We start from the raw sequence: 15578 nt of genomic DNA, 5'->3' as shown, positions 1-15578 counted from the left end.
GTCTCTTTCTGGTGATTATTTCCAGAAAAAGAAGTATACCTCAATATTTGAAAATATACGCATCCCTGTGTGTGTATGATTCTCTCTCTATTGATAGATGACATAAAATTCCATAAATTTCTGTATAGAGAGATATAAAGAATTCAAGCATATACACACACAGAAAGGTCGCATCCCCTTCCACTCTCACAGGGCTATTCTGAGGATAGAAATAAAAACACATGGAAGAAAGAAGTCCAAGTGTTATACCATAGTTAGAGGTGCACATCCCAAGGTTCACAGAAAATCTGTTCCCTGGCATTGTTCTGGGACAGGTGTCCACAGAACAGCATTTTTAGGGATGGATGATGAAGTGACTGACAATGCAAGTCTCTCATTCAAACCAGTTTTGTTAGAATATTATGTTTGGTGGGTCTCAAGGAACCTAGAAATAGATGTTGTCATGGAGAGAATCAACTCCAGAAAGAATCTTAGAGATGAGAAATTTCCAGACTTCTTTTGTGAAGGGGAAGGACCCATAAAACGTTTCCAGAAGTGAAGTCTTCCATGGAAGTACAGGCTAACAAAAAAGATGAGAGCAGAGATGTTCTGAACTGAAGTGCAGGGGCAGCAAATGCCCTTCCCCCATCCCAAACAGGGCTGGCAAAAGGCTGGCAAGCCTAGTGCTCAAAACAGTATTCCTAGCCCAGGCTTCCGTATATCACACCCAAATGTCTACTGCTTAATAAGCTATAAGGTGGGGACTTGACGAAAAGACTGGGGACGCAAAAGTCTACCGATCAATGGAAATGCACGAAGCTGTGAAAACCTTTAAACATGTAAAAAGTAATTTGGAAAGAAAAAGTGAAATATCTTTATCTACACAGGTGTGGCTCTTCCTGACACGGGAGTACAGGAAATCCATGGGCGGTGTGAAAGGGCAGAAGACTGTCAGTAAAGGTAAGAAAATACATCCTCGAGAACATAATCTAAATACTCACTGGAGTGTGGGACACTCAAAAGCTCCCAGGCTTTGTGAGTCAGTGGACATGCCCCTCGAAAAAACCCACCTGAAAGGCTGCCATGGGCAGCTAGGCTAATAAACTGGACCATCAGATGGGCCCTTTAAACAGCATCCTAAGGCTTTATGACACCACTACACAGACCTACGACAAGTTCCAGGTAACCAGGGTGGCAGGCAGAATAGTGATGGCGCCCAGAGACGTCCATGTCCTAATTCCCAGAACTTGTGAATATGTTACTTTGCATGGCAAAAGGGATTCCACTGACCTTGAGATGGGGAGATTACCCTAGATTAACCAGGTAGGCTAGGCCCAATCTCAATCACACGGGTCCTTCAAAGTGGAAGAAGATGAGGTTCTGATTTAAGAAGGTGACACAAGAAGACCCTGAACTTACCTCTTCCCACGGACACAGCGAATCTAAGGTATGTATGGAACAACCTTCTCTGAAAAAGACCTAAAAACTAGCTCAGTGACACCTACACATTGGACAAATGTGGAGAAACCCACACTGAAGCAAGTAAGAAAGGCAGAGAGGCTGATACATGATCTCATGATAAATGCCATCCTTGGTGCAGTGACCCACAACTGGAAAGGAACTGAAAACCTGAAGCTTCTCTAGGAGGGGGTGAAGGTTTGAACCCCACATCAGGCATCCCAACTTTTAAGTCTTGCACCTGAGGGATGCCCCCAAAACATCTAGCATTGAAAACCAACAGGGCTTGTGTCCACAAGACCCACAGGGCTACAGCCAGTTCAGAAATGGCTCGTAAAAATCTCATGCTCAGACTCACCTGCCCCAGGACCCAGCTCAAAGTCAGCTGATGGAGAGGCACCCAGACTTCACATAAAAGAGGCTTATTTGCTTATCTTAAAGCATCAACCTAGGGACGGGCATCTAAGTTAACCCATATCTAAGGGCTGACCATCATCCCTTCCAGAGAACTTGGCAGAGGGGGGATGCTATCTTTGCACTCTCCCTCTGCCACACTCCAGAGCACTAGTGTCTCTTGGAGGGGAGCTTTCACACACGCCCGGTGCCCTGGTTTTTGCGAGTGCTGTCCAGGGGATACCTTCAGATTGCCTGCTTCTGGTGGTCAGTGGGACTTAGGCCTGTGGTCCCACTGGACTGTATATTTGCAAACTTTAAAAAGCTGCTGCCTGAGGGTCTGGCTTCCAATCAGCCTGAACCTAGGTGTTGAGATCCTCCCTTCTAAGACAATGACTGACAGGTCTTGGCACACCCTCCACTCTTGGGAGCCACTACATGTAGGCTGCTTGGACAATCACAAAGGTGTGAGAGACAAGGACGTCTGGGTGTAGGTTGAAGGATAAAGTTTTTGTCTCCTACGTGAGGCTGCTCCTTCAAGACTGGGAGAGATGGCTGTTTTATCAAATGAGAGAGTCAAGAAAAATAGAGAGAGGAATATGTTCCAAATGAAAGAACAAGATAAAACCTCAGGAGAAAAAGTCTTTCATGAAACAAAGATGAATGGCTTAGCTGACTGACAGAATTAAAAATAATGGTCATAAAGATGCTCACTGAACTTGGGAGAAGAATGAATGATACCTGAGAACTTCAAAGAGAAAACACAACCCTTGAACAACATGGGGGTTAGGGGCGCCAAACCTCTGTGCAGTCAAAAATCTGTGTATAACTTTACAGTTGGCCCTCCGTATCTGGGCTTCTGCATCCACAGATCCAACCAGCTGCAGATTGTATAGTACTGCTGTACGTATTTATTGAAAAACGAACCATCTGCCTCCACGTGGACCCATGCAGTTCACACCCGTGTTGTTCAATGGCCAACTTTATAAGCAAGTACCAAACAGAAGTCACAGAGCTGAAGAATATGATAATTGAACTGAAAAGTACACTAGAGGGGTTCAACAACAGACAAGATGAAGCAGAAGAGAGATCAGTAAACTCAAAGACAGGGCAGTGAAACATCCAATCAGAGCAGCAAAAAGAAAAGAATGAAACGGAGGGAAGATGACTTATGGGACAACATAAAGTGGACCAATGTTCACACTGTAGGGCTCCCAGAAAGAGAGAGAAAGGGGCATAAGACTTATTTGAAGAAATAATGGCTGAAAACTTCCCTCATCTGCAGAAGGAAATACATCCAGATCCAGGAAGAGTCCCAAATAAGAGGGACCCAAAGAGACCCACACTTAGACGTACTACAATTAAAACGTCAAAACTTAAACACAAGAAGAGAACTGTAAAAGCAGCAAAAGAAAAACAAACAACTTGTTACATACAAGGGCAACCCCCCCCCCCAGAAGACTATGGGTAGATTTTTAAGCAGAGACTTTGCAGTCCAGAAGTGAGTGGCACAAGACAGTCAAAATAGGGCTTCCCTGGTGGCGCAGTGGTTGAGAGTCCGCCTGCTGATGCAGGGGACATGGATTCGTGCCCTGGTCTGGGGAGATCCCACATGCTGCGGAGCAGCTGGGCCCACAAGCCGTGGCCACTGGGCCTGTGCGTCCGAAGCCTGAGCTCCGCAACAGGAGAGGCCACAGCAGTGAGGGGCCCACGTACCGCAAAAAAACAAACAAAAAAACCAAGACCTATCTATAGGCTGCCTACAAGAGACTCACTTCAGCTTTAAAGACACACACACTGCAAGCGAGCAGATGGAAAAAGGCAGTCCATGCAAACGGAAACCAAGAGAAAGCTGGGGCAGCTATACTTGCATCAGACAAAAGAGACTTTAAAGACTGTAATAAGAGAAATAGCAATCAGACAAAAGAGACTTTAAAGACTGTAATAAGAGAAATAGCAAAGGGTCAATACAAAAAGAGGAGATAACATTTATTAACAGACATAGAGGGAGAAATAGACGGCAATACAATAATATTAGGGACCTTAATACCTTTCTTTCATTAATGGACAGATCATCTAGACAGACAATCATGGACAGATCATCTAGACAGACAATCAGTATGAAAACACTGGCCTTAAATGACACACTAAACCAGAGGAACTTCACAGTTATATATGGAACGTTCCATTCAAAAGCAACAGAATACACATACTTCTCAAGTGCACATGAAACATTCTCCAGGATAGATTATATGTGATGCCTCAAAACCATGTGAGGCATGTGATGCCTTAATAAATTTAAGCAGATTGAAATATCAATAAGCCTTCTCAACCATAATGACATGAAACTAATCAATTACAGGAGGAAAACTGGAAAATTCACGTATGTGGAGATTAAACAACGTTCTACTGAACCACCAATGGCTCAACAAGGAAACCAAGAGAGTAAATTAAAAGATACCTTCAGACAAATGAAAATGGAAATCAAACACGCCAAAATTTACAGGATGCAGAAAAGTAACCCTAGAAGGGAAGTTCAGTGATAAATGCCTACATCAAGAAGCAAAATTCTCAAATAAAACACCCTAACGTTATACTTCAAGGAACTACAAAAAGAAGAACAAACGAAGTCCAAACTTAGTAGATGGAAGGAAACAGCAAAGATCAAACTGGAAACAAACAAGCAACAACAACAACAAAAGAGAGAGTAAAAAGACAATAGAAAAGATCAATGAAACAAAGGGCCGGTTCTTTGAAAAGATTAAAAAAAAAGAACAAATCTTTAGCTACAAATCATAGCTACACTCACCAAGAAGAAAAGAGAGAGGACTCAAATAAAATCACTAATGATAGAGGGGATGTTACAACTGTTATCAGAGAAATGCAAAGAATCACGAGAGACTACTATGAACGATTATGTGCCAACAAATCATACAACCTAGGAAAAAACAGATACATTTGTAGAACCAGACAACCTACCAGGACTGCATCACAAAGAAAACAGAAAAAGACCAATTACTAGTAAGGAAGTTGAGGCCACAGTCAAAAACCTCCTGTTAAACAAAAGTCCAAGACCAGATGGCATCACTGGTGAATTCTGCCAAACATTTAAAGAAGAATTAGAATGAATACCTATCCTTTTCAAATTTTTGCCAAAAAACCCCCAAAAACAAACAAACAAAAAATGGAAGAGGAGGGGACACTTCCAAACTCACTTTACGAGGCTAGCATTATGCTGGTACCAAAACCAGACAAGAAGGCTGCAAGCAAAGAAAATTACAGGCCAATATCCCTGATGAACGTAGATGCAAAAATGCCCAACAAAATATTAGCAAACTGAATTCAACAATACATTGAAAGAATCATATACCATAATTAAGTGGGATTTCTTCCAGGGATGCAAGTTGGTTCAACATCAATATATCAATCAATGTGATACAACACATTAACAGAATGAAGGCTAAACCTTATAATGATCATCTCAGTAAAATGGTACATATGAACTTATTTACAAAACAGAAATAGAGTCACAGATGTAGTAAACAAACTTATGGTTACCAGGGGGGAAAGGGGGTGGAGGGATAAACTGGGAGCCTGGGATTGACATATACATGCTACATGATCCAGCAATCCCACTCCTGGGCACATATCTGGAGAAAAACATAATTACATGAAAAGACACATGCACCCCGACGTTCACTGCAGCACTGTGTACAGTAGCCAGGACATGGAAGCAACCTAAATGTCCATCCACAGAGGAATGGATAAAGAAGATGGGGTACATATACACAATGGAATATTACTCAGCCATAAAAAGAACAGAATAATGCCATCTGCAGTGACATGGATGGACCTAGAGATTATCATACTAAGTGAAGTCAGTCAGACAAAGACAAATATCATGATGTCGCTTATATGTGGAATCTAAAAAAGCGATACAAATGAACTTATTTACGAAACAGAAACAGACCCACAGACTTAGAAGACAAACTTACAGACACTAAAGAAGAAAAGTGGCGGGGGTGGTGGGGGCAGTGGGTGGGAAATTAGGAGTTTGGGATTAACACATACACACTACTGTATATAAAATAATCAACAAGGACCTACTGTACAGCACAGGAAGCTCTACTCAGTATTCTGTAATAACCTATATGGGAAAAGAATCTGTAAAAGAATGGATACACGTATAACTGAATCACTTCACCTTACGCATGAAAGGAACAACATTGTACATTGACTATACTCCAATACAAAATAAACATTTTTAAAAATTAAAAAAAGGACATTTGCGACAACATGGATGGACCATGAGGGCTTTTATGCTAAGTGAAATAAGTCAGTGAAAGACAGATTCTGTATGAGCTCACTTATATGTGAAATTAAAAAAAAAAGAAAACAACTGAACTCACAGATACAGAGAACAGATAGGGTGGCTGCCGGAGGTGGGGTGGGAAATGGGCACAGGGAATCCAAAGGTATAAATATCCAGTTATAAAATAAATAAGTCGTGGGGTTTAAGGTACAGCATGGTGAGTATAATTAATAACGCTGTAGTGCATATTTGAAAGTTGCCAAGAGAGTAGATCCTCAAAGTTCCTGTCACAGGAAAAAAATTTTTCTGACTATGTGTGGTGATGGATGTTAACTAGATTTAGGTGTGATCACTTCCCAATATAGACATATATTGTATCATTATGCTGTATATCTGAACCTATTATTATATGTCAATTATACCTCAACAACAGCAAAAAAAATGTGGATGAAGAGGAGGCCGAGGAGAGGGTCAATGAGATGCAACATGAGAAAGAGACACAAGGAAGTGGATTCTCCCCTGGAGCCCCGACAAAGGAAGGCAGGCTGGTGACACCTTGGTTTTGGCCCAGAGAGACCCACAGCAAACCCGTGACCTACAGGGCTGTGAGATAATAAATGTAAGTTGTATTGAGGCACTAAGTTTGTGGTAATTTGTTAGAGAGGCCATAGAAAGTTAACATAACAAGTCTCCGGAGAGATTAGAGCAAACGTATCTCAACCGATAGCTGGGATAAGAAGGTAGCTATTTGAAAACAGATTAGAAATCTCGCTCTAAAACAAGGAAACGTTTAGCTAAGATATGCTTTTGTAGACTAAAACATCAAATGCTACGATATTAAAACTAGGGAGTAACCATATGAAACTGAAAAAGGTTAAATTAATACTTAAAAGGCAGAATCACGAGAAAGAATAATACTGAGAACACATGAGGGTATGGGGAAACAGACACGTACGTACACCGCTGACCAAGACACCAACTCCATTCTGTGCAGCAATGTGTACGCGTCAGATGTTTTGACAGTGTGTGCAGTGGTTTCTGGGTTAGAATTTTCAGGAGAGCGTTATTTGGATTGAGATTACTATGTTTTGGTACACTCATTAATGGATGTTAATATATGTATTGCTGTATAAAAACACTCATTGCTATGGAAAAATATTTGTAATAGAAAAAGCATGCTACAAAACAGTGTGCTCTACTTTTATAAACAAAATATTTATGTATATAAAAAGACTGGAAGGCAACTGGAGTTAAATGTATATTGGGTGATGGAATTATACAAATTTTCCTTTCTTAAAAATATTTTCTAAGCTGTCTGTACTAAGTATGTAATTAGAAACAAATCTAATAAAAAATGGTAAAGCATATCTAAACTGTTTTACATAGAAGACTACAAACTACTAGGATTTATTACTTTGCGAGGAGGTATGGGGTGAAAACTTAATTAGGTAAGAAGAAATTTTAGACTTTTCAAGGCAGCCGTAACCTTTGAAATATGATACTTGCCTTGGGTGCAAAGTTTAGGAGGGCACCCAAACTCGGTAATCGAGATAAATACTATTCAGTGCGATGTTTTAAAAACTCAAAAAAACAAAACAAAACAAAAAACCTCAAAACTCATGCCAAACAGAGCCATAATGAATAAACATCAAGATAAAGACAGGATCAGTATCTGATCCATGATGGACAAAATGGGCCACAGTTTGACAATTATCTTCTAAAGCAGTGATTCTCAAAGTGTGGTCCTGGGTCCAGTCACATCAGCGTCCCCTGTGAACCTGTTAGAAAGGCCGACTCTCAGACCCTTCCACAGGCTACTGAATCAGAAACTCAGGGGTGGACGCCAGCAATCACCCAGGTTAGAGAACCACTGTGCTAGGTTAACAGATAGGTGGTAGCAACAGCCATGCTGGTAGAAAATGTATATTACACTGATTTCCAAAGGCAACATTCCGTGTTTGCTGTGAGCCTGGCCATGTGCTAAGCTCTTCGCATGACTGGGGGCACATTTAGTACTTCAGTTTCACAGAGGAGGAGACTGGGCTCAAGCGGGGTTAAGTATGCGGCCTGGGGTTGCCCAGCTAGGACACGAGAGACCACAAGACCTGGAGTCCAGATGTGCCTGACTCTGCTCTGTTGGCATCTGTGGAAACAGCGATGCAGGTGGCCAGGGCCAAACCAGTGGAGAAACCACACGGACTCACCCTCTGACTCTGACTCGTCTTCCTCTTCCTCGTCCTCCTCTTCATTGCTCTCGTCCTCACTCTCTTCTTCTTTGGCAATTTTCTGCCGAGCACTCTTGAACACCGACTGTAAGACGATGGAGTCTTCGTAGATCTGAAGGGTCAAAGTGGCACCTGTTAAAAACCTCATGCTGAGGGCCCGAGACTCACCATCGCAGCATGCTCTTTTCTTCCCTGTGCCACACACCAGCATTACTTTACGTGAATTTTAGTAGAAACATCAACGTTATTGTCTATGCCTGCAGAAAAACACCAAACTCAAATCTACAGACATAGTCTTACAGGAAAAGTCCACATGCAGTTGAAATAATTTCAGAGCGTGTGTGTGTGTGTGTGTGTGTGTGTGTGCGCGCGCGCGTGCGCGCATGCTTGGGAGGGAAGGGAGGGCTTCAATACGATGCCCTCTCATTTTTGACAGCAAGACCGGTATTTAAGAAAACTATTTCCTATTTAGGTTGTTTCATCAAACACTGTGGTAAAGCAACCTTTTTTTAAAAATGCAATTCTCCTAACAAAATGGAGGCTATCATTTGTCACTGAGTTTATCAGTACCAGCCAATACTTATTGCAATCAGTGCTTTCTCGCTAGTGTATGCACCTATCTGAGCATAGCCCTGTGTAGCTGCTGAGAGAGAGAGAAAGTTCAAAAATGGTCCGTTTTCTCAAAACACTAAACATAGAAGTACCATACGATCCAGCAATGGCAATTCTAGACATATACCCAAAGGAACTGAAAGCAGGGTCTTGAAGAGATACGTGCACACCCATGTTTACAGCAGCGCTATTCACAGTAGCCAAGAGGTAGAAGCACACCCAATGTCCATCAATTGGGGGATGAAGAAACAAAACGGGGTCTACCCAAACCGTGGAGTATTATTCAGCCTTAAAAAGGAAAGACATCCTGTCGCAGCCTACACAACATGGATGAACTTTTGAGGACATGATGCTAGATGAAATAAGCCATTCACGAAAAGACAAACACTGAGTGAGTGGCTTATGTGAGCTATCTAGAGGAGTCCAATTCGTAGAAATAGAACGTAGAATGGTGTCTGGCAGAATGTTTACAGAGTTTTAGTTGTACAAGATGAAAGTGTTCTGGAGATCTGTTGCAGAATTATGAAAATATACTTCCCACTACTGAGCTGTACACTTAAAAATGGTGAAGATGACACACTGGGATGGGGCCACTGGGACAGAATTTGCCAGGGACACTAGAGTTGAGCTGGATATTAAGGGTGAGGAGGGTCCCACCAGGGATCATGAGAAAGGAGACGGCCTTTTTAGAAAAGGAGCACAAGGAGAAAGGTGGGGCGGCCAAAGTAAAAAAAAGATGCATCCGGGAGGGTTCCATTGCCAATTTCCTGGTTATGACATGGGACGATGTTACTATCCTGGGACGATGTCAAGGCTCTCTCTGTATTCATATTCTTTCCTACAACTGCATGTGTATCTGGGGAAGCTGGTGTTTATGGACCATGAACCGTTACTGGACCATGAACTGTTTAGGTTGAGGAACAGCAGGAAATGAGGCCAAAGAGTTAGTCTATGACTTTAGAAAGCAAACTCCAGCGATTAAATTCATTCTAGAATTTAACAGTACATGGGGAAGCTCGAAGCTTGGTGGGCAGTAGGTGGACAGGATAAAAAGGTGGTTACAGAAAGATCGGCCAGCATCCGGGAGGGCCTCGGAGGGAAGCCAGTAAAGAGGCCATTTGTCACCCCAGTTCAGGGGTGAGGCAGTGGGTGTCGGCAGACAGGGAGGCTGTCTGGGACAGGGTGTGTATCACAATGTTGCCACAGTCCTATAAAGAACCCCCAAATCTATCCACAAACTGTAAGCGGTCATTCATAAAAGACTTGCTTGTTGACGCTTATATTTACTCTCTGCGTCCTAGTTTTCACCTTCAATTTCTTTGAAAAAGGCTTGCTTTCACGACCTATTGTTTTGGTCAAAATAATACTTCTATTAACTCCCATTAACTGGAAAGGTATGGTCTGTTCAAGGCACATTCTGAGGAGTCCCACATTCTCCAATTTAGTGACTGGAATTGACATGAAGATAAAAACAAGCCCGATCCGGAAAGAGGCTTGACTCTGCATTGGCTGGCAGACACACTGACCTCGCTTCTGGTTCTTTCTGCCTCATGGGTATGAGAGCATAGATAGGAAAAGGGGAGTCCCTACAAAAGGTGAGTGGAATGGAGGTGTAAAAAGTGAAAAGTGTCCTCGGCCAACTTAGTTATTTTCATAGTGTCACTTGCTCTTACACTTGCTAACTACAGAGAAGAGGAGTAAAGAGAATTGCAATTGACCTGATAAAAAGCATTTTTGTAACAATTAGAGGCGATGGTTATTTTTTCTATATATTTTTTGTTTTAAAACAAAACACCAGTTTCGGCTCCTGATGCAAAGTTTACAGTCAGAAAACCCAAGGTAAGTATAACCAAATACACCATCTCTGTAAAGGCAAAAACTGTACCTCTAGCTTTTAAGCATTACATTAACTTATTAACTTAAATTCCTCCTCTGATTAAAAGCCAAGCCTTTAAGGGAAGCACAAGTAGGAACTAGCATAGCTATGGTACAAAGGAGCTGGCATTAACTTGAAAATGCCAAAGCCTCAACTGACTTACATAGGTAGCATGGAAATATAGGCTTTTATCTCTCCTTTTCTTCTGCCAGGATAATAGCGACGGTAGCAAATGAAAAATTTTACTTAAAAGAACAAAGCATGTTTAAGGTTAAACATGTCTCACCTGGGATCCCTCCAAGTTGAACGTCTGAGCATTGTGACAGAGCAGCATGACGTCTTTCTCCAGGTCACCCAGGCTTCGGTACTTATGATTACGGATTCTTTCCTGATGCAAATTTTGGATAAAACAGAGGAAAGTTGGGGAGGGCGGTGGTGGAAAATTCAACAATCGTTACTTGGTTAACAAAGCCTGATTTTCCATTTGTCTTCCCAGTAGACAGTCCTGCCAGGAAGGTGGGACTACACAACTCCAGGGGGTGTCATAAACAGAGACCACCCTCCCACGCGTATTCCTTTCCTATAAGGGGGAGTAAGGAGCATATGATGGGAACCAGGAAGAGCAATGGGATCCAGGAAGGAGTCTGAAACTTTCCAAATAAAATGCAATATAGGGCTTCCCTGGTGGCGCAGTGGTTGGGAGTCCGCCTGCCGATGCAGGGGACGCGGGTTCGTGCCCCGATGCAGGAGGATCCCACGTGCCGCGGAGCGGCTAGGCCCGTGAGCCACGGCCGCTGAGCCTGCGTGTCTGGAGCCTGTGCTCCGCAACGGGAGAGGCCACAACAGTGAGAGGCCCGCATACAGCAAAAAAAAAAAAAAAAAAAAAAAAAAAGGCAATATAATCAATATGAGCTCTCAGTATATTGATTTCATAACATACATTTAAAGGCACAAGAACATCCCGACCTTTTTAGTGCCAAGCCCTGCATGGGTGGCAGTGGCAGTCAGATAGGTTACCACTGTCAAGTCCTAACTGTAATCATTTCAATGAATTTACACTTCTACTTTATTTACTTAAAAAATAAAGTTCGTAAACAAAAGATCTACCTTTATTTTTTTGAAATCCACCGGTTTTCTAATTAATTCATAGTATTCTGGTAATTCTTTTCTTGAAGGTAACTGAATGAAGACTTCACTGAGCTGTCGCCCTGAACTGTAGGGGGGCAGGGGAGAAACGAACAAAAACATAACAGATCATGCACTACAGAGAAAAACGTGTATTTTATTTCAGAAAAATGTCAAAAAAGCAAATGACATCCCATGCATATAAACATGGGGCTCTTCAAATCAAAGAAAATCCTACAACTGTATGGGACATCAATGCCCCCAGTGCTAACTTCAAAATGACATTAGAATACCAGTAGATCTCCACTTCTGTCATACATATGGGAAGGCCACTGTGGATTTCTCTTTCGGAGTGAACCTCTCTTCAGTTTGATACAAATATTTCAAGTGTCCCATTCCACCAAAAATTCCATTTCTAAATGAGTAGTAATTGAGTTGGTTAAAAAAAAAAATACTGACTTTATTTCCATATCCCTTTGTTTTCAAATCCACTTTATATTCAGAAAATAATGTGTTAGAATATACTCTGGAAACTCAAATGAAAAGCTTTCGTATGTACCAGGGACTGTCTTTTCAGTCTTACTCCTCTTAGGGCATTTTTCCACACTGTGAACTACACAAACCTTTATGATTATTTGCCAGTGGAACCCCTTCATCTTGCCTAACTTCATTTTGTGTGTATGGAGTCATTTGTGCTGAAAAGAACAAACATATTTAGCAAGTGTGGCTGCCTCCTGTTCCTGGGATCAGTGCTATACCCTCCCAGCAAATTCACGGTAGCTTTACTTGAAAGCACATTTAATAGCAACGAACGCTTAGCATTTTGTAACTTTGAGAAACAGACTATAAAGCAATGTAAGCATTTAACATCACTTAATGTTAGAAGCAGACATGGTCAAAGGAACCAGATATTCATAATTTAGGTTCAGGACCCTAATATCTGACTCAGCCCATCCAGATCAATAACAGCTCGGGAGATACAGTACAGTCATTTTTCACAAAAATCTCCTTTCCCTTATGATGCCATCTCTACTTCCTTTGTGAAGGCAGAAATATTAAAAACAAAACAAAACAGAACAAAAAACCCCATAAATCGCTATCAGGTAAATTTTGGAAGGTGATTCTAGGAGTGTGTGAGAATGCTAGAAACAGCAGCAGAGGATGAGTGACAATATGCTGTTTTAATCTATAGTCCCAGTCATATAATTAAAAAATAATCATAATGACACTTATCATAAAAAAGGCATGCGCAGTAACTCAAGTGGTTGCCTAGCAACCAGTGGGGAAAATGCTGAAGTGCAAAGGGGCCTGCATAAATTAACCGAAAACCCTGTCAAAGGGATGGGCGAGTTTTTCTGTGATGCTGGGTCAGGGTTTTATTTTATTTTTTAATGCACATATGGGCCTCATGAATACTAAAACCAGGGGCCAACACAAGAGGCGTAAGAAGACTGCAGTTTAATAGGAAACTGGATTTTAAGATTATCATGGCAAGAACCAAGGTGTTCTCTTACCCTCCGCCACCCCTACCCGCCCCAACCCCTTCCAGGTTGAGAAATGCATTTGTACCGCCATAAATTATACCACACAGTATATGACAAAAACTGTTTCAGCTGCTATCACCTTCAGCATAGGGCCACAATCTCTGGTCTGTTTTTCTTTCTCCCATTCTGAGACTTAAATACACAAACATTTCACCGGTCTGTAAATGAATCTCTGAAAGGCCATAAGAGGAATTTATAGATATTCATTTTTCTATTTGTATCAGTGACTTCTTTATAATTAGCATTCTTTATACCCTAGCAACAGAGAGTCAGACCTCTTTGTGATTCGGGATTTAACAGCTGACCCTCAATGACATCTTCAGTGTCATTTTCTGCATTACCAACAGATGGTGTCATTTTTCTATTGACGGATTACAAGTACATCTTTGCTTTGTACACCTGGGATGGACGTACTCTTAATTTCATCTGTGCTACTGGTGAAATAAGAAGCAGTTTGCACTGAGAATGTGACAGAGCTCTTTCCAACAGGGGCAAAATGGCTGAGACAATCTTGGTCTGATGTCCTCTTCTTAGGACATAGAAATTCTAGACCCTATAAGGAGACAAGTCCACAGTTATCTGTGCTCACAAAGGAGAGAGCTGAATGTTCTGAGACTCAGGGCCAATACTGTAAAATGACAAATTTATTCGGTTTTAAAAATAAAGGTTCCGTGGCTTAATATTCCCATCTCACTTCCTTTATTCCCCCTGCTAAGAACCAAGGGCCTGAGCTGAAGGAGGGCTTGGATGCCATGTAAGGAAGTCTTCTCGTGGTTCCACTGGAACCATCTCCACTCACACACCTCGGTCTGGATTTCGAAGCCCTCCTTGATTCCTCCTCTCTAAACCCTGACTGTACTGCTGACTTGACTCTTCTGGTCAGAATAGCCTCTCTCCTGTGTACCCCCAGGTCCCACGGCCAATCCCCCCTTTATCACAAATTCCAAGTCTCCAGGCTTGACCCACCTCTCACTCCACGGCTAGAATGTTCTCTATCCTTTTCTCCCTTCAAATATTCCATCCTCCATTCAGGATCAAGAACCCTTCCTCCAAAAAAAAGATGGAAGAAGTTTTCCTCAATATTAAACCAACGTTCCTCAATATTAAACAACTCCTGGTACCTTGCTGCTCAGAACTTAATTCTATGCATGGTGGGTTTTTTTCTCTCCTCCACGGAGTGTGGGAACACTTTACATGCAGTCAAAACCCCTCCCCCATCTCTATCAGAGGGGACAGTTCTGATGGCGACCCTGGGCAGGAAAAGTCAGGTGGTCCTGGAAGACATCCAGCTTTTATATAACCTACAGAATGCACTGAGGTAGCAGGACCACTTGCTAATGTTGCTACGGTAACTTATTTTTTCCCTAAATTAAAGGTTAAAAAAAAAAAAAGGTAAATAAGAAAAAAGAAGTGAAGCAGCCTGACAGAGTTTTGAATTCTTGGCATTTCTTTCTCAAACTTAAGCTGCACAAATGCTTTTTCATTATACCTTTTCAAATACTTGTTTTTCACTGCCAGGAAGTTTTTTTTGTTTTTTTTTTTTAAGTACAGAACAATGGACTAATTGTACAACGGTTTGCAAAAGGTGTTCCGTTTCTGTTGAAATGCTTATCCTTACCCCCAAGGTATTTTCCATTATGTCATTTTACACATTTAAGGCCTAAGTATAAATTGTTATCTCAAAGTGTACTGTTTGCCATGACAAAAGTGATACCTGTCCCCCTCCTCCAAAAAGGTCTGATTTCAGATCTATTTCATACAACGATCTATCACAATGAGAAACGTGACCCTGATAAGACGTAGGGTGTTGGGGGCGAGGAGAATAACCTAAAGTACAAATATACAGGAAAACTCACTGCACTTAATAGAGTTTACAGGTGCTGGTGGGCAAACACATTTCCTCTCCACAGAGACGAAAGGGCAAAGGGACACCTGGCTATGCTGTCATGGTGTATGCGATGGAAAAGCCCTACATGCCACTATGTTAATGGTGGTTTGCAAACCCTGCATGTAGAGCTTACACACACACACACACACACACACAGACACACACA

General features: G+C 41.8%; 1 protein-coding gene across 6 annotated transcripts in view; it reads right to left on the bottom strand.

Annotated features, from left to right (window-relative positions):
• The window catches only part of SMARCA2 (SWI/SNF related BAF chromatin remodeling complex subunit ATPase 2), a 172896-nt gene that overhangs the window by 4129 nt on the left and 153189 nt on the right, over positions 1 to 15578 (bottom strand). For all 6 annotated transcript variants that reach the window (XM_027105759.1, XM_027105760.1, XM_027105758.1 and 3 more), the window contains 3 exons: positions 11963 to 12068; positions 11142 to 11243; positions 8347 to 8479 (listed from right to left, as the gene is read on the bottom strand). In XM_027105759.1, the coding sequence (XP_026961560.1) occupies positions 8347 to 8479; positions 11142 to 11243; positions 11963 to 12068 (341 nt within the window). The remainder of the gene's footprint in view (positions 1 to 8346; positions 8480 to 11141; positions 11244 to 11962; positions 12069 to 15578) is intronic.

Source organism: Aethalodelphis obliquidens, unplaced genomic scaffold, assembly GCF_003676395.1.
Source record: "Aethalodelphis obliquidens isolate GAN/ISIS:26980383/991018 unplaced genomic scaffold, ASM367639v1 scaffold7, whole genome shotgun sequence".
NCBI lineage: Eukaryota > Metazoa > Chordata > Mammalia > Artiodactyla > Delphinidae > Aethalodelphis > Aethalodelphis obliquidens.
Note: the sequence above shows the minus strand (reverse complement) of the source record. Positions and strands in the feature narration are given on the sequence as shown.